This window comes from Physeter macrocephalus, chromosome 10 (genome assembly GCF_002837175.3).
Source record: "Physeter macrocephalus isolate SW-GA chromosome 10, ASM283717v5, whole genome shotgun sequence".
In the NCBI taxonomy this organism is placed as follows: domain Eukaryota; kingdom Metazoa; phylum Chordata; class Mammalia; order Artiodactyla; family Physeteridae; genus Physeter; species Physeter macrocephalus.
In genome coordinates this window covers 43,096,828-43,116,181 of record NC_041223.1, presented here as the reverse complement: position 1 = coordinate 43,116,181, position 19,354 = coordinate 43,096,828, and the positions used below count along the sequence as shown (strand labels likewise).

At 38.6% G+C, this 19,354-nt stretch overlaps 1 protein-coding gene across 6 annotated transcripts in view; it reads right to left on the bottom strand.

Moving 5' to 3' along the window:
- Positions 1-19,354, bottom strand: part of MCM9 (minichromosome maintenance 9 homologous recombination repair factor) — a 131,347-nt gene that overhangs the window by 70,445 nt on the left and 41,548 nt on the right. For all 6 annotated transcript variants that reach the window (XR_008618358.1, XR_008618359.1, XM_007113294.4 and 3 more), the window contains exon 8: positions 9,147-9,321. Coding sequence is in view for 4 of the 6 variants with exons in the window: in XM_007113294.4 (XP_007113356.1) it covers positions 9,147-9,321 (175 nt within the window). In the remaining 2 variants the exon portion in view is untranslated. The remainder of the gene's footprint in view (positions 1-9,146; positions 9,322-19,354) is intronic.

Sequence of the window (19,354 nt, the reverse complement as noted above, 5' to 3'; positions counted from 1 at the left end):
ACAATAACAAGTGTTCGCAAGAATGGAGAGAAATTGGACCCTTCATACATTGCTCGAGAGATTGTAAAATGGTATAGTGGCTTTGGAAAACAGTTTAGCAGTTCCTCAAAAAGTAAAATATGGAGTTACCATTTGACCCAGCAATCTGCTCCTATGTATATACTCGAGTAATGAAAACATATGTCCCCACAAAAACTTGTACTTGAATCTTCGTAGTAGCATTATTCATAATAGCCCAAAATTGGAAACAGCCTAAATTTTTATCAACTGATGAATGGATAAACAAAATGTGGCATATTCATATAAAGAAAGACTATTCAGCCATATAAAGAAACAAACTATTGATACATGCAACAACCCGGATGAACCTTAAAAACAAGTGAAAGTTGCCAGACACAAAAAGTCACATCTTATACGATTCGATTTATATGAAATCTCCAGAACAGGCAAATCCACAGAGATAGAAAGTAGATTAGTAGTTGCCAAGGACTTGGGAGAGACAGAAAATGGGGAGTGAGAGCTATAGGATATGGGATTTCTCTTTGGGGTGATTAAAATGCTCAGGAACCAGCGGTAATAGCTGCACAACTCGATGAATATACTAAAAACCACAGAATTGTATACTTCAGAAGGGTGGACTTTATGTAGTATGTGAATTATACCTCAAAGCTGTTAAGAGAAAAAGTCAGAGGAAAGGATCAAAATAAAATGGTATGTTTGTAAAAAACAAACAAACAAAAATAACAATCTTGGTCCCCTAAGCTTGCTCCAGGAGGATGCAGGCTGGGAAGCTCAGGCGCCGCCTTCAGATGGGGCCAAGGAGGATAACGGACAAGAAGAACCCTTTGTGTGCTGAGCTGAGCCAGGGGCCAGAGAACAGTGCAAAAGGAGTTATCTTAGAATTAGAACCAGGGTTTAATCACAAAACCTCCCTTAATAATGCCCGCTCAGCAGGACCCCAGAATTTCTACAATCCAGTGCCTGCCATGTATTTTCCATTTTCCTCCTTTCTAAGTAGAGGTTGTTACTGTGATCAACCAGTCTGATCCACCGTGGTATATACTGCGTGGGGTGGGAACATACTTGTCTTTCTCAGTTCGACAGTGCTTTGCTGGGTTCCCTCAAAAGCTGACTTCTGAGATAAGGATTTAGGAACAGGGAGTTTATTTGGGAGGCAACCCTAGGAGTGGGGAAAGTCAGACCAAAAAAAGAGAAAAGCCAATAAAGAGTACAATGATGACCAAGTTACTATGGCAGGAAATTGGGGCTCAGTCCTGCCAGGGAACCTCGAGGAACGTACATTAGAATTATGCCACCCAGGGATGGGGAAGCAAAGATTACTGACTGACGATCCCACAGTAGTTGAGGGTTAATTCTTAGGTTGTGTTAAGCCATGGTTTGCTATAGTAGTTAGCGTAGCCTGACCTGACTAATATACAGCACGTCTCTCTACTGAGCTCCAGATCCGCTGGCTATGACAATAACCATCCCAGTGTTTAAGCGATCTCCTCCTAACCTAAAGAATCAGGCCAGAAAACAGCCTGGATGCAACATTCACATATCAGTTTCCGGATTATTCAACTTTTCTATATTAGTAGGGCCTCGATTTAAAAATAAAAATGTTTAGCACCCCCAAAATTGGGATGAAAAACCCCACAAAACTATACAAAACAAAAACATAAAAATGATATTCTCACAATCCATTACATTCTTTTTGGCAATCTTAAACGCTGAGGTACACACACCCTCCCCTGCTTTCTAACAAGGTCAATAAAGTTGACAAGTCACATCTAGGTTGACCCAATGAGTGGTAACAAGAGATGCACAGGCAATGGGAAGAGGGAAGAGGAAAGAGGAAAGGGGTGAAAGTACTGCTCGCATGTATCGTCTAGAAAGAACAGGACACTCTCCGAGTACCTGATTTGCACTTAGATTTTTACCCCTTGGTGGCATGCTTGGATGCCTCTAAGGGACACTTCTCAATCTGTTCCCTCCTCTCCCTGTTTCCCCCTCTTAACCTGAGGCTACTCTGTGAAGGATGCTACCAGAGAAGCAGCTTCTCAAGATCCTGGAAGGAGGAGGCAAGCTGGGTGCCAGGTGTGGAGGCATCTTACCCTGGAGCCATGGTTCCCAAGCCTGGCTTGTCGATGGGAACCCAGGTGGGTTTTAACAATACACATTCCCAGGTCCCACCTCCAAGATTCTGACTGGTAGGCCTGGTGTGGGCTAGAAACTGAAGATCAGCCCAGTGGGGACTGGTGCTGTGGCTCTTCCATGGCTATTAGAATTGAGGTGTATAATAAATGTTTACTTGTCTGTCTCACTACAAGGTTGTCAGCATCTTGAGAACAAAGGCCTTGTCTTTTCATCTTTGTGGTGTTAGTAGCTAGCAGAGACCATGATGTTGCTGAGTGTTCAAGACATGTTTACTGAGCAAAACAAGAAATTGCCATCTTGCTGTTTTTAAATTTTAGACTGTACTTCTACCTAGGCATATGAGTATAATTTAGTAGCAGCAATTATACAATTGCAATCTCAGATTTTCTCCTAAAATGTGTCCTCAGCAAATAGTGAGGGTATCCTCTATTATTTAAGAATCTGATACCCTGCCTTTGATGAGAAGCTATCCTAATTAAGATTGAAAACAACCTGGAAAATACATGAAACATTATCTTTCCCAAATCATTATTTAGTTTAGCATTCTACAGCCTTAAAGATCATCACCACATAAAGCTCTCTCAAATGACTTCACACAGTCATGTGGCATTGTGCTGCCATTTGCCAGTTGCAGGGACTGATTTGCACAGACTAAACAGGTACATTCAAATACTGATACCCCCTTTTAAGCTTATACAGCATTCTTTCCTTCTTGGTTTCTTCTTCTATTTCATTAAGCAGCCAGGACAAATGTAAAGTGTTAAACTCCCAAACTTTAAAAATGTTTTCAGATTTAAGTAACATAAGCAGAGAACAATAAAACTATTGGTCTTTTCAAACAAATATGGATTCAATAAGACCTATATTTTGGTACTAACACTGTAAGTTACATTTTACTAGACTGTAGATATCCATAGTAGGCATCCTGAGTGTTTTAGCATTTTTTTCTATTCTGACTGCCCATAACAAGCTTTTACACCACAGAAATCATATTGACTGATTCTCTCCCAGCCCCTTGTACATTTGAATGGTGGGTATATGGCTTATGATATGCCCTTGCAGGTATATGCTCACCACATGGATAAACTTTAACCTCAACTTAAAAAACAGTTTGTGGAACTGGCACAGTTACATGGAACAATTAAGTGTGTGGGTCTTATTTTTTAAAAGAATTCTCTACTTCTATGCAATGTGTATAAAGTCACACACACACACACACACACACACACACACACACTTCTCTGTGAGATTCCCTGCAGCCTTGGCGGCCAGCCATTCTGATCCAGCAGTTCACATTGATACCCTTAAGGGAGATTATAATTCAAACAAAAATTCCTTCACAAGTCAATCAGACTTTAGTCACTTGAGACATGAGAGAGACAACGAGACAGAGAAAACAAAAGCAGACATATCAAAGAGTTCCTAAAAATGATGCTACAAGGTATCAAACATCTCAAAGACAATATTGACATGGTCCTAGAGAATGAGCTCAGAACACCTGGATGATGATGGCTCACTGAAGGACTCCTATTCTAGGGGACAAAAGCCAAAGGAAGAAAAGTCTGAACAGGGGAGGGAGGAGTAGGTAAGGTGTTTCAAGAGGAAAATTCAGAGTATCCTTATTTTATTTTAGTTGAATACATGATTAAGAATTCCCTTTTCATACTTAACCCTTCTTACCTGCTTACTAATGAACAACCTGATATGCTTTATGTATCTAGAGACATTTTCTGAAAGAGTTCTGCATTTGGCAATTAACTGTATACTTTCCATCAGGACAGCTATTACAGTGACATCAAAATAAAAGTTAAAAAAAAACCATAAAAGGACAACTTGAATGGAGCAATAAAGATCACATAATTGGTGGGAGCTATGATCTGGGGAGAAATTGTAAGAACTTCTACAAACTACAGAGCTTGACCAAGAGTTTACAACTCACTAGGTACATGAGACTAAGTACTGTCTTTTAAAACCCTGCCATCCTTTTTGTCCATCTCTTTGAAATCCACTGAGCTTGAGACTTTTTCATGAAGAGCTACCTCTTATTTAGACTGATTCACCGGGGTACTCTGTCTGTCTGTGTAAACAAACTATTGTTTCCCAGCACCGACAAATCTACTAGTACTTATAACTGACATATGACTTGTTCTTTGGTATATTTCTTAAGAGATTCTTTGTCCTCATTATAGTCCTGGACAGGCCAACCACTGGAATGCCCACCAAGCACATTAACTCCACAATCCCTTGTACGTAAACTGCCGTACATGGACGACTGTCTGGGCCAGATATTGGAACCTGACCCAAAAGCAGTCAGCCAAGAAACTGGCCAGAGGTCTCTGAGCTGCTCTTGCATAAATCTTCTAACAGGAATGACAATATCTAACTGGGCCTCTCTTGAGGGTATCTGAAATGGACACAAGAGGGAGAGCTGAACTACTAAAAAGAGGTGAACAAGCCTAAAAGACACACAAACACACAAATAAATCAAAGACAGAGAAAATATCTGAGTCACAACAATGGGAAAGCAGGTCTGAAAATGAATATACTTCTGATGCTAAGGTGGCAATGAGATAATATAGCTGCTATTTTATATCTACAAACTCCCATCCCCCAAATTATGTTCCAGTCACACCAAAATGCAGCTTTTACTCTCCCACATACCCTCGCAGGCCTGGCTTAAGGTCTATTTCAGGTAACTTGAGCTAATGTTGTACAACCATTTATGCGTACTGCAAAAAAAAAAGTACATAAATGGTTGTACAACAATGTGAATGGGTTATATTTTTTCAAATTTGTATACTATTTTTTATTGTGGTAAAAAATGCATATCACAAAATTCACCATCTTAACCATTTCCTTTTTTTTTTGGGGTATGCGGGCCTCCCTCTGCTGCGGCCTCTCCCGTTGCGGAGCACAGGCTCCGGACGCGCAGGCTCAGCGGCCATGGCCCACGGGCCCAGCCGCTCCGCGGCACGTGGGATCCTCCCAGACCGGGGCGCGAACCCGGTTCCCCTGCATTGGCAGGCAGACGCGCAACCACTGCGCCACCAGGGAAGCCCCATTTCCTTTTTTTTTTTTTTTTTTTTTGCGGTACGCGGGCCTCTCACTGTTGTGGCCTATCCCGTTGCGGAGCACAGGCTCCGGACGTGCAGGCTCAGCGGCCATGGCTCACGGGCCTAGCCGCTGTGCGGCATGTGGGATCTTCCTGGACCGGGGCACGAACCCGTGTCCCCCCCTGCATCGGCAGGCGAACTCTCAACCACTGCACCACCAGGGAAGCCCCATCTTAACCATTTCTAAGTGTACATGCAATAGTGTTAAATGTGTTCAAATTGTTGTGTGACCAGTCTCCAGCACTTCATCTTGCAAAACTGAAACTGAACCGCAAAAACTGTTTTCCATAGTGGCTGCATCATTTTATATTTTATATTTCCAATAATCCACAAGGATTCCAGGTGCTCCAATTGCTCCCCACCCTCACAAACACTTGTTCTTTTCTTTTCTTTTTTTTCTTTTTGGTTTGTTTGTTTTATGGTAGCCTCCTAACATTTGTGTGGTGATATCTCATTGTGCTTGATTTGCATTTTCCTAGTGATTAGTGATGCTGAGCATCTTTTCATGTGCTTGCTGGCCATTTGTGTATCATCTTTGGATAAATGTGTATTCAAGTTCTTTGCCCAGTTTTTAACTTGATTATTTTGTGTTGCTGAGCTGTAGGAGTTCTTTATATATTCTGGCTATTAACTCCTTTTCAAATACATTATTTGCAAATATTTTCTCTGATTCCACATGTTAATTTTTCACTCCACTGCATCCTTTGATGCTCCGAAGTTTTAAATGTTGATGTAGTCCAAATAAATAAATACATAAATAAATAAATCTATCATCTTGCTAATTATATTCTCTTTGTCTCATCTATTCTTTGTTCCCTTTTTCTTCTCTTCCTGCCTTCTTTTGGATTATTCATGATATCGTTTTACCTCCACAACTTACTTACTAGTTTTAGTTTTGTCTCTTTTATTTTCTAGTGGTTGTTCTAGCATTTACATCTTTAATTGATTACTGTCTACCTTCAAATAATACCATACCACTTCAGGTAGAGTGCAAGGCCATCATAGTTAGTCTGGGGATTGGCACTGCTGTTGTGATCTTTACCCTTAGTGCAGCACAGACTTCAAATTCTTTCTGTGCTGAGCTGTCATTACCCTGTGCTTTGTGTGGCAGTGTGGGGCAGAGCTGGAACATTATCCTCAGAGTTTCTGCTCCACCTTCAGCTTTCAGCAGTCCCTGCATACCTGCACCAGAGGGGTCTCATTCCGCACTCCAGTGCCCTCCCCAGTGGCAGACTGCTATTGTGTGTTACTGGTGTTAGGCTTATTTTGGGCCAGGTTGGTTCTTGGTCTCCTGGTCTTAGGCAGGCGCTGTGTACCTACTCTTGGAGGGGACAGACCAGAGAGCTGTAAGGCTTCCTGTCCCTCCCACCTGTGGCAGCTGAACCCTGCCATGTACCTGTGGTGGGTCTCAGGCAGGAAGGGTCTTTCTCTCCCTTTCCCAGTGGCACGGACCTCTGCTTTGTATTGGGTCAGAATCCTGGACCCGAGAGATTTTCCTGCCCTTCCCTTAGGAGATGATGGCTTTTGTTTCTGTCCTCCTCCCCAAAGCAGCATCTTTTTGCCTGGCTCCTTTGGGAAGAAAGGAAGGAAGACTCTCTAACCTCCTCCTGAGGCAGAAGGATTTTTTTGCTTCTAGCCTTCCTCCAGAGGCCCCGGGGATGAGAGGGTTTGTTGCCCTGGCCCCAGTGAGTTAAAAATTTTGCTTCATATGAAAGACGTGTCTGGAGAAGCAGCAGGGCTTCGTGCCTAGTACCCAGCAGCAATCCCCCCTCAGGCCTGCATGACTGATGAGGGCAGGCGAGGCATCTGTGGAGACCCAAGGAGGAAGGGCTTACAAGTGAGAACTCCCCTTGTGCTTGGGGCTCCCAGTTATTCTAAACTGATACCCCATCCCATATTTGAACTTCAGGGAATTTAAAATTTTTTAGTTATTTCCTCTTATTTGCTTCTATGGCAGCCACCACTTCCTCTCATGCTCTGTCAAAGGTGAACAGTCTATGTGGCTCAACTCTCCTAGGAGGGGCTTGTCACACTTTGGAATTGAGTTCCCTTGATTTCCTTGTAAACTCAGCCCTCTGATACGTTTGGAAAGTTATGACTTTTGTGGGCTCTCTGGATTTTTCTCATTAGGATGAGAGTGACATGCTCTTACAGCTTTCTACATCCTAAGTGGAAGAAGAACTCAGGCTTATGTTTTGTATGTCTTTGCTTTTTTATTTCATTTAAAAAATAAATTTTGTGTTATAAAAATATTGCTCTGTGGTGGATTGAAAAACAACAATAAAACTGGTCCTTCACCACAAATAGTACGAAAAGCAGCACTGTTCCAGTGTATAAAGTAGTCATGGTTATGACAAGATTGTCCAATCTGAGGGCACACTGTTTAGCTACAAGAACATTTCTTTTGGACCTTATGACATACTTATTTATGGATAAAGCACAAAAGGTTCACACTAATTCACATTTAGCAGAGGGTAAGGCAGTAGGAGTGGTTAATAAAATATTTTCACTTCCAAAGATTTCTTCTGTAGACTATCATATAGCGCTGCTAATTTCCTCCCTTTCTAAAACAGATTCATAGCATTTGTCCCAATTTTCCCTGATGTAAGGGTTACTTATTTAGGAATCTTTCAAAATGTCTCAGATTGCCTCTGGAAAAGGCATATCAAAATAAACCCTAGGTTCTACCAACCAGAAAAGGTGCTAATTAAATGGAGACATAATAAGAAGAGAAAGTAGCCTTGAAGACACTTAGTAAAAACTATATCTCTAATTTCCCCTGATAAAGAGTTTAGAAGCAATCATTATTTTAAAGTATGTTCTCTTATAACACTTTCATTATGGACTTATCCCTTTGCTGCTCTTCAATCTTTCCCAACAAAATACTGAATACCTCAAGGATGGTGTTGTATCCATCTTTGTACTTCTCAGGGTCTAGCCCAGTGCCTGGCAGATGCCAGGCTCTGAATGATTATATATTAAGTGAAATGAATAGATTTGATAATGGTTCTGCCTATCTTTTTCCTCTGGGGTATATCCTTCTCTTACTGCCCTCTGCTCTTTCCTTTTTTGTGAGTGTATATATAGATCTCACAGAATCCCTATCTACCAGTGTCTGCCTGGCTCCCAGGTACCCACTACTCTTTGAAGACTCTGCTGGCAGCCCTTTTTGCCTGATCAGCTGGCCTCACATCTACAATAGGAGCCTTAGGACTGAGATAGTTCTGGCTCTGTTCTTTGCTTGGATGACCTGGCCGCCTGCTTGATGGTCAACCTTTGTAGCCAGGTAAGTTTCCCATAACCACCTCAGAGCCTGGGTGAATGGATTTCTATCTAAACCTACCTAAGTTTCCTCCTCATTGGTCACGTGCAGCCAGAGACTCACATACCTGAACCTCTGAGTCTCCTTGAGTCACAGTAGGTACTTCATCTTATGCTAATATATATTATTTAGGTTTCTATATGCAGTGATAAACCTTCCATTAGGATATATAAGGAGAATGCCATCGAAAGCAGAAATTACATTTTTTTTCTTTTCGAATCTTTCAAAATTCCTAACATAGTACTATGCCCAGAGTAGACACACAATTACTGAATGAGAGGATGAATGCTTCATTGAAAGCTCTTCATAAGTTCCCTGCAAGAATTAAGTCAACTTACATTTATACTTTAGCCTTCCCTTACTTTTTCTCAACACCTCATTTTTACTTCTTCACGTATCTCCATGGGAAGACTAATGTGTGTTGAACAGTGATAATTGATAATCTCTTAGAGGACCAAACATACCTTGCAGTTCAATATGGTTCACATTTTCCCATAATCATATATTAACTAATCTCACTATTCCCATACATTTTAAAGAAAAGAAACTCTTACCCAGCCTTAGCAACACTTATGGTTTGTTGCTCCATTGCTTCGTGGATACTGGTTCTGTCATGCTCTTTGAGGCTGTTAAACTCATCAATACAGCAAAGGCCTGCATCTGCAAGGACTAATGCCCCAGCCTCCAAATTCCATTCTCCTGAGTCTTTTACAGCAGTTACCGTCAGACCTAAGGAAACAAGCAAGCTATGTTAGCTTTTATTTTCGAAAGCGTATCTTATAACTATGAAGGTAAATAAATTCCTATATTTTAAAGGGAAGGGGATAGAGTCAAGGCTTTAATTTCTACCAACAACAGATGGCATCAGGACAGCTACTTCAGGTATCCATTCACTGGAAGATCTTGGGAGATTCTATGTTCTGAAAATCTAATATGTGTTATTGAGTATTTTGAGGCAGACAGAAGTCCCCAAATTTTCTGTCTCTCCTTGGTAGGTATGCTCACTGAGCAGTCTAAACTTTTAGACGGAGCAAACAGATCTCCAGAGATCTTATGACAATAAGTGCTGAACTATATGCGGTTTACAGAGAAGAGTCCAAAGACAGAGAACAGTAGATACTGCAGTCCAATGATGAAAATGAAACGTTTGCTGCCAGTCACAGTGTGAAGGAGAGGATTCCCCTCATAAGTATTATCAGATTTTGAGTCATCCTTTATACTAGTCAATAAAGCAGAGCTGGTCAAAAGCAAAGGCTTTGGAGCCACCTAGACTTGGATTTGAACCTTGGATCTGTCATTCTGGCTGTCATATTGTAGACAAGTTTCCTAATACAGGCATACCTTGTTTTATTGAGCTGTGCTTCACTGCACTTCACAGATACTGTGTTTTTTACAAATTGAAGGTGTGTGGTAACCCTGAGTAGAGCAGGTCTACTGGTGCCATTTTTCCAACAGCATTTGCTTACTTCATGTCTCTGTGTCACATTTTGGTAATTCTCACAATACCTCAAACTTCTTCATGATTATTGCGTTTCTCGTGGTGATCTGTGATCGGTGATCTTTCCTGTTACTACTGTAACTGCAGGTGTGGTGGGAATAGTCAGAGAACTAGAATTAGAGGTGGAGCCTGAGGACGTGACTGAATTGCTACAATCTCAAGAAAAAACTTTATGAGGAGTTGCTTCTTATGAATGGGCAAAGAAAGTGGTTTCTTGAGATAGAATCTACTGCTACTGAAGATGCTATGCAGATTACTGAAATGACAGCAAAGGATTTAGAATACTACAGAAACTTAGCTGAAAAAAGCAGCAACAGGATTTGAGAGAATTGACTCCAATTTTGAAAGACGTTCTACTGTGGGCAAAATGCTACCAAATATCGTCACACGCTACAGAGAAATCATTGGTGAGAGGAAGAGCCACTGATGCGGCAAACTTCCCTAGTGTCTTATTTTAAGAAACTGCCACGGCCACCCCAACCTTCAGCAACCACCACCCTCATCAGTCAGCAGCATCTGCATCAAGACAAGACCCTCGACCAGCAAAAAGATTATGACTTACTGAAGGCTCAGATGATGGTTTGCATTTTTTAGCAATAAACTATTTTTTAATTAAGGTATGTACTTTTTTTTAGATATGATGCTATTGCAGACCTAATGGACTACAGCATAGTGTAAACATAACTTTTATATCATTGGAAAACCAAAAAATTCATGTGACTTGCTTTACTGCAGTGGTCTGGAACTGAACCTGCAGTATCTCTGAGGTATGCCTGTATATCCAGGCCTCAGTTTATTTATCTATAAGAAAAAGGATAACAATAGAAAATACTTAACAGATTCTTAGATATTCAAATAGAATATAAATAAAGCTCTTTAAAAGGAGCACAATAAGTAATTACAATAACTACTGTTGATAAAAATTGATAAACCTCTGGCTAGACTGATCAAGGAAAAAAAAAGGAGGAGACACAAGTTATAAATATCAGGAATGAAAGAGGGGACATCACTATAGGCCCTAAGGACATTGAACTAATAATAAGGAAATACAATGAATGACTCTATGTCCTAGCTTAGATGAAATGGTCAGATTCTTCGAAATATATAAACTGCCAAAGTTTATCTAAAAAGGAATAGATAACTTGCAAAATCCTGCATTTACTTTGAAAATTGATTCTATAGTTAAAGACAATGCAAAACAGAAACCTACAGGCTGAGATGACTTCATGGTTAAACCTACCAAACATTTATGGAAGAAATAATACCAATTATACCAAAACTTTCAAAAATATAGAGAAACAAGGAACACCTCCTACTCATTTAATGAAGCCAGCATTATCATGATACCAAAAACAAATAAAGATATACTAAAACTACACACCAGTACCCCTCATTAATATAGATGCAAAAAAGTCTGAAAAAATAAAAGTAAATCAAACAATACATAAAATGATAACAGATCATAACTAAATGAAGTTTACCTTGACAATGCAAGGCTAATTCAACATTTAACTATTAATCACTGCAATTCATCATATCAACAAACTAAGGAAGAAAAAGCAAACCTCAACAGATACAGAAAAAACACTTGATAAAACTCAACAACCATTCATGATTAAAAAGAAAAGAAGAAATCTCTCAGAAAGCTAGGGAACAGAGGGAACTTCTTCAATCGGAAAAAGGGTATTTACAAAAATCCTGCAGCTAACATACTTAATGATAAAAGACTGAATGCTTACCCCCAAGATCAGAACATGGCATGGAGATCAGCTCTCATCACTCTTATTCAAAATCATACTGCAGGTTCTAGCCAGCGAAATAAAACAAGGAAAAGAAATAAACAATGTACAGATTGAAAAGGAAAAATTAAAATTGTTTATATTTGCAGAAAATGATTACATAGAAAATTCCAGATAATCTACCAAAAAAATACTAAAACTAATAAGTAAGTGTAGCAGTGTTGCAGGGTGCAAGTCAATATACAAAAATCATCTTTCTATATATTAGGAAAAAACAATTAGAAATTGCAATTTTAAAATAATATATTTATAATATTATCCCCAAATATGAATACTTGGTTATAAATCTTAAAAAAGATGTGCAAGATCTGTGTGCAAAAACTACAAAACGTTGGTAAAGGAAATCAAAGATGATGTAATCAAATCAAGAGATATTCCATGTTCATGGAATGAACTGAAAACTCAATACTTTTAAGATGTTTCCCCAAACTGCTCTATAGATTCAATGGAAGTCCAAACAAAATCCTAGTGGCATTTTTCTTGTTATAGAAATTGACAAGGTGATTCTAAAATTTAAATGGAGAAGCAAAGAAAATAGAAGAATCAAACCAAAAAAGAAACTAGGAGGTCTCACACGACCCTATTTCCAGATTTACTACAAAGCTGAAGTAATCAATTTTGTGTGGTATTGGAGAAAAGATATAGACAGACAGAATAATGAAATAGAATAAGAGTCCAAAAATAGGCCCACAAATATATGGTCAAGTAATTTTTGATAAAAATGAAAAAGCAATTCGATGGAGGAAGGATAATCTGTCCCACAAATGGTGCTGTAATAATTGGATATCCTTATGCAAACAGAAAAAAATCAATATTTCTCCATATCTCACATTTAATACAAAAATTAACTCATAATGAATTAAAGACCTAAATGAAAAATGTAAAACTTATAGAAGAAAACATAGGAAAAAAGCTATGTGAGCTCCTCTGGTTTCTGGTGCAGCACTTAAAGAGCTTAGAAGTTGCTAATCCATCCTAAAAAGTGAAAACCTAAACAAACTGAAAAATTAACAATTGTTCTAAGATCCATCCAAAAAAATGAGCTCACAGGGCAAACTGCTGCCCCCAAAATTGGAAAGACAGAGAATTATAACTTACCAGAACAGAAGCCTCTATGGGCACCAGCACTGGGACAGGAAACCCTGAACTGTAACTAACAAATTGCTGGAGCCTCCGTGTGGACAACTCTGAGAATTAAAAATTCCTTAGGAATCCAGTCATGGAGGGGGTGGGTACACACACTTCTGTGAGTTTCACCTCCAAGAGCTCTACCAGGTTCTCACATTGAATATCAACAATTTGTCTCTGACATTGTAAACAGAGAGATTAAAAGTCTAAGAAAAAATCAAAAAGAAATTCTAGAGATCAAAATCACTAGATATGAAGAATGCCTTTGATGGGCTCACTTGTAGAGGGGACATGGCTAAGGAAAGAATCTCTGAGAATAAGGATACTCAGTAGAAATTTCCAAAACCGAAAAGTAAAGAGAAAAACATGGAAAATAACAGAACAGAATATCCAAGAACTATGGAACAACTACAAAAGGTGTAACATACGCACAGTGTATGTAATGGGAATACCAGAAGAAGAAAGAGAGAAGGAACAGAAGTAGCGTTTGAAGCAATAATGAGAAATTCCCAAAATTAATGTCAGACACCAAACCATGGATCCAGAAAACTCAGAGACCATAAAGCAGGAGAAACACTAAAGAAACCATACCTATGCATATGATTTAAACTTTAGAAAATCAAAGGTAAAGAAAAACGTCTTGAAAAAAGCCAGAGGCGGGGAAAAACCACCTTACCTATAGAGGAGCATAAATGAGAATTATATCCAACTTCCCCTCAGAATATTTCAATACAATCTAAAAAATACATTAAGGCAAGACTAGCATTCAGAAGTGAAGATAAAATCACACTAAGTTCTGCACTGGTTAGATAACATCCAGAGCAGGAGTCAGCAAACTATGATCTGTGGGCAAAATCTGGCCCAACCACCTGTTTTCGTAAAAATCGTTTTCTGGAACACAGTCATGCTCATCATTTACATATTGTCTATGGCTGTTTTCACACTACAATGGTAGAGTCAAGTAGTTGTGAGAGACATTGAATGGCCCTCAAAAATCTAAAATATTTATATCTGGCCCTTTACAGAAAATAGTTGCTGACTCCTGATGTACAGTATTAATATCTACATTGAGACATCAAATTTTAAAAGAAATACTAATAAAAAAGAAAGTAAACAAATAATGAAGGACATGGAAATAATGCCATTTAAAAAATAGTTTACTGCATAGGCTATGATTAGCCTGAAACAAAGATTTAGAGAAGAGAAAGTAATAATTATTACATATTTAGAGAACTATCCTATGGAAGAGCAATTAGGCTAATTTGGGGTGGCTTCAAAAGAAATAACTGAGACCAACGTGCAGAATTTTACAGGGAACTACTGGAAACCTTGAAGTGTTTAAAAAGGAATGAGCTACCTTGCAAAGTAATAAACTTTTTGTCAAAGTAATCTTTAAGTAAAAGTGGAAAGTCCACTTAACAGAGATAGTGTAGAAAGGTATTTATGCAATGAATAGGTGGCTGAACAACGCGAAATTAGAAAACAATGAGATGAAAGAAAATGAAGACACAACATACCACAACTAATGGGATGCAGCTAAAGCAGTGCTTAGAGAGTAACTTATAGCTATAAACGTCTACATTAAAAAAGAAGATAGATCTCAAATCAACAATCTATGCTGCCACCTTAAGACACTGGAAATAAAGCAGAGCAAACTAAACCCAAAGCAAGCGGAAGGAAGCAAATAATATATAACAGAAACTACTGAAACAGAGATATAAAAACAATAGAGAAAATTAATGAATCCAAAAATTGACAAATTTTAGCTAGACTGACCAAGCCAAAAAGAGAGAAGAATAAAATTACTAAAATCAGGAATCAAAAAGATGGGACATTATTAATGACTTTACAGAAATAAAAAGTATTACAAAGGGACACAACAAATAACTGTATATTGGGCTTCCCTGGTGGTGCAGTGGTTGAGAATCCGCCTGCCGATGCAGGGGACACGGGTTCGTGCCCCGGTCCGGGAAGATCCCACATGCCGCGGAGCAGCTAGGCCCGTGAGCCTTGGCCGCTGAGCCTGCGCGTCCAGAGCCTGTGCTCCGCAACAGGAGAGGCCACAACAGTGAGAGGCCCGTGTACCACAAAAAAAATAAAAATAAAAATAAAAATTAAAAAACTGTATATCAACTAATTAGATAATTTAGATGAAATTGACAAAACTCTAAAAAGACACTACCAAAACTGACTCAAGAAGAAAAAGAAAATCTGAACAGACCTATAATAAGTAGGGATTGAATTAGTTATTTAAAAACTACCCACAAAGAGAAAACCATACACAGATGGCCTCACTGGTGAATTCTACCAAACATTAAAAGAATCAAATATGAATCCTTCACAAACTCTTCTTTAGAAGTAGAAAAGGAGGAAATACTTCCTAACTCGTTCTCTATGAGAACAGTATTACCCATACACCAAAAATCAAAGTAAAGACCAGTATCTCTTACGACTACATATACGAAAATCCTCAACAAAATACTAGCAAACCAAATCCAGCAATATATAAAAAGGACTATATAACCATAACCCAGTAAGATTTATCTCAGGAATCCAAGATTGGTGGTATAACATCTGGAAATCAATTAATGTAATATCCTCATATTAATAGAATTAGGGACAAAAGGCATATGATCATCTCAATAGAGGCAGGAAAAGCACTTGACAAAATTCAACCACCCTTCATGAAAAAACACTGAAACCAGGAAGAGAAGAGAACTTCTTCAACCTGATAAAGGACATCTTCTTCAACCTGATAAACCCAGAACTAACATCATTCCTGATGTAAGACTGAATGCTTCCCTGTTAAGATCAGAAACAAGACAGGGATGTTCACTCTCACTACTTCTATTCAACACTGTACTGGAGGTTCTAAGAAGGGCAATTAGACAAAAAATGAAATAACAGACATCCAGAAGGGAAAGGGAGAAGTAAAACTATCCCTGTTTGCAGATGACATGATCTTACATGTAGAAAATCCTAAGGAAACCACTAAAAACTACAACTAACAAGTGAGTTCATCAAGGTTGAAGGATACAAAATCAATTTTTAAAAATCCATTTTATCTCTATATACTTGCAATGAAGAATACGAAAATATAGTTAAGAAAGTAATTCCAGGGCTTCCCTGGTGGCAGGATACAAAATCAATTTTTAAAAATCCATTTTATCTCTATATACTTGCAATGAAGAATACGAAAATATAGTTAAGAAAGTAATTCCAGGGCTTCCCTGATGGCACAGTGGTTGAGAATCCGCCTGCCGATGCAGGGAACACGGGTTCGTGCCCCGGTCCGGGAAGATCCCACATGCTGCGGAGTGGCTGGGCCGGTGAGCCATGGCCGCTGAGCCTGCGCGTCCGGAGCCTGTGCTCCGCAACGGGAGAGGCCACAGCAGTGAGAGGCCTGCGTACCACAAAAAAAAAAAAAAGAAAAAAAGAAAGTAATTCCATTTACAAAGCATCAAAAAGAATAAAATACTTAGGAATGAATTTAACAAAAGAAGTATATAAAACTTATACTGTGAAAAGTACAGAACGTTGTTGAAAGAAATTTAAAATGACGTAAATGAAAAACACCCCATATTCAGACTTTTTCTGCTTGTGCTTTTTATCATCTCTCAAAAATACTGCCTAATCAAGGGCCAGAAGATTGATGCCTGTGTTTTCTTCTAAGAGTTTTATACTTTTAGCACCTTATGTTGATGTCTTTGAGCCTGAATTATTTTTTGCATATGGTGTGAATAGGGATCCAAATTTATATTTTTGCATGTGGATGTCCAATTTCCCAGCAGTAACTTTTGAAAAGACGATTCTTTCCCTAATGAATTGTCTTGGAACACTTATCAAAAATGAACTGACCATAAATGTATGGGTTTATTTCTGGACAATCAACTCTGTCCTGTTGATCTATATCGTTATGCCATTACCACATTGGACTTCATCAAAATTAAAACCTTTTGTGATGCAAAAGACACCCCCAAGAAAATGAAAAGATAAGCTACACTACAGGAGAAAAATTTTGCAAACCTGGTAAATACAAGTCTCTTATCAGAGACTATATATTCTATATATATTTAGAATATATAAATAACTCACAATGTAACCATAAAAAAGACAAATAATCCAATTTTTTAGATAGCTAAAGGAGCTGAAAAGACATTTCTCTACAGAAGATATACAAATGGCCGATAAGCAAATGAAAAATGCTCAACATCTTTAGCCACCAGGGAAATGTAAATCAAAACCACAGTGAGAACGACTTCTCACAGCACCCATAGGTATAATCAGAAAGACACAGTAACAAGTGTTGGTGAGGATGTGGAGAAATTGGAAAGCTTATACACTGTTGGTGGGAATGTGAAATGGTGCAGCCACTCTGGAAAACAGTCTAGTAGCTTCTCGTTACCATATGATCCAACAACTCCACTCTTAAGCATACACCCAGAAAAATGAAAACATATGTCCCCCACAAAAATCTGTATACAAATGTTGATAGCAACATATCTGTTATTAAAAAAAAAAATTACTGTGTAATCATACCGGGGGTATTTGGAGATAGATTCTTTGCATGCTGGATTCAAGTCCTTAATGGGCACAAATTCTACCAACAAGATCTACCAATTAATTAGCTATCAGTTCATTGTGAAACCTTTCCACTTCCTATCCTTACTAGTTTTCTACCTTTTCTAAATAACCCTGCATATAAGGCCTCCAATCTCAGGAAGCTGACTTGCGTAGCTTCCGTCAAGCATGACTCCATCTAACGTCATTTGTCTCTATAGTAACCGACTAAAAAAGCTGCTGTGCTTAGCAGAGGCTTTGTGCAAGCAGTGGTCCAGTCTAGAGATGTTTTAAAGACTTGAGTCCCCTCTCTACTTACCACTGAATTCTTCCTGATACTAGGAAAAGGAGAGAGCCTCTAACAAACAGAAGAGGTGGAGGGTGAAAGAGAAAAGGACAGAATGTAAAACATGAAGGACAGTGGACTACAAGTAGAGACTGAGTTCAAAAGGAAATGAGTTTAGAAGGAGCTTCATTTCTAAGAGGACTAAGAACACATGGTTAAAAACTAGATACAAGAAACAGAATATAATTATCAAGCATTTCCATCCATATTCTTCTGGTCAGAAACAATACCATGATATTGACATCAGCAGATTGTCCACAAGAAACATGATTATGGTGCTTCAGAAAGCTGACTAATATTGATAGTGATCCAAAAGGTGTTATAGTCCAGCTATGGATAAGGGGCCAAACACAGCTTATCTCTTCAACAAATTTGTAACCTAATGGTGGGTGGCAATGAACACAAAACAGTGAAACTGTTACAGAGAATGGAGGAGGGGGACATACTTTATGTAACAAACATAAAAATCTTATTAAAAGTGTAATGATGCATTCCAGGATCTATCCTCCCCCACCTCCCAATCACTCCTCCCGCAACAGGAGACTTGGCATCTGCAGCCTCAATGGGGAGGCTCCCACAGCTCTGCCTTGGCTGCAGCCTCCTCTTACTCCCAGTATATACCGGGGCAAAGCTGATTCATGGAGTTTTGTTCATCAAGAGTTCATTCATCAAGTCATTACTACAGTGTCTGCCAGCCTGTGGGTTCTTCCAGGAAATTATACCAATTGCTTTTCTGCACGTAAAGTCCACTTTAAATATTATCTGACACAGTGGACAGAAAACAGAGAAGCACTAAGTCAGTAATTAAAGGAGCAGGTTTCTGAGCACCAGTGTCCTCATTTGTTATCCGGAGATGATAATATCTTACCTTCCCACCATACCAGCGTGCTACAAGGCTCAAAAACAGGTTATTTAAAAAATTTTTTTACAAATAGTAAAGAAAACATCATAGGTATATACATATATACCATATATCTGTATGTATACCATATATATATATACACACACACACACACAGCCTTTATTGTGATAACATATTTTCCCTCCCATAGAACTTTAACCATTACTGTTAAAGTTGCATCTAACACTTTCTATTCTGTACCATACTGACTTGATTACATAACTATCTTTCCTACTGAACCATAAGGTCTTTGAGGATAATGTCCACATACGTTTTTGTCTTTGAATATTCCGCAGAGCCTAGCACAATAATTCACATAATAAATACTCTCTCTATATATATATGAGTTATTAATATTAAAGTCATTACTCTTACTCTAGGAGTTATTCCTTCTAGAAACGTCTGTAAACTGCAGCAAATCTCTACGTTCTACATTCATACAGAAATTTTCATTTAGAACTATCGTGAAATTTTGACATCCTATAACTAATAATAATAGGGAGCCCTTTAAACTAACTAAAGATCATATT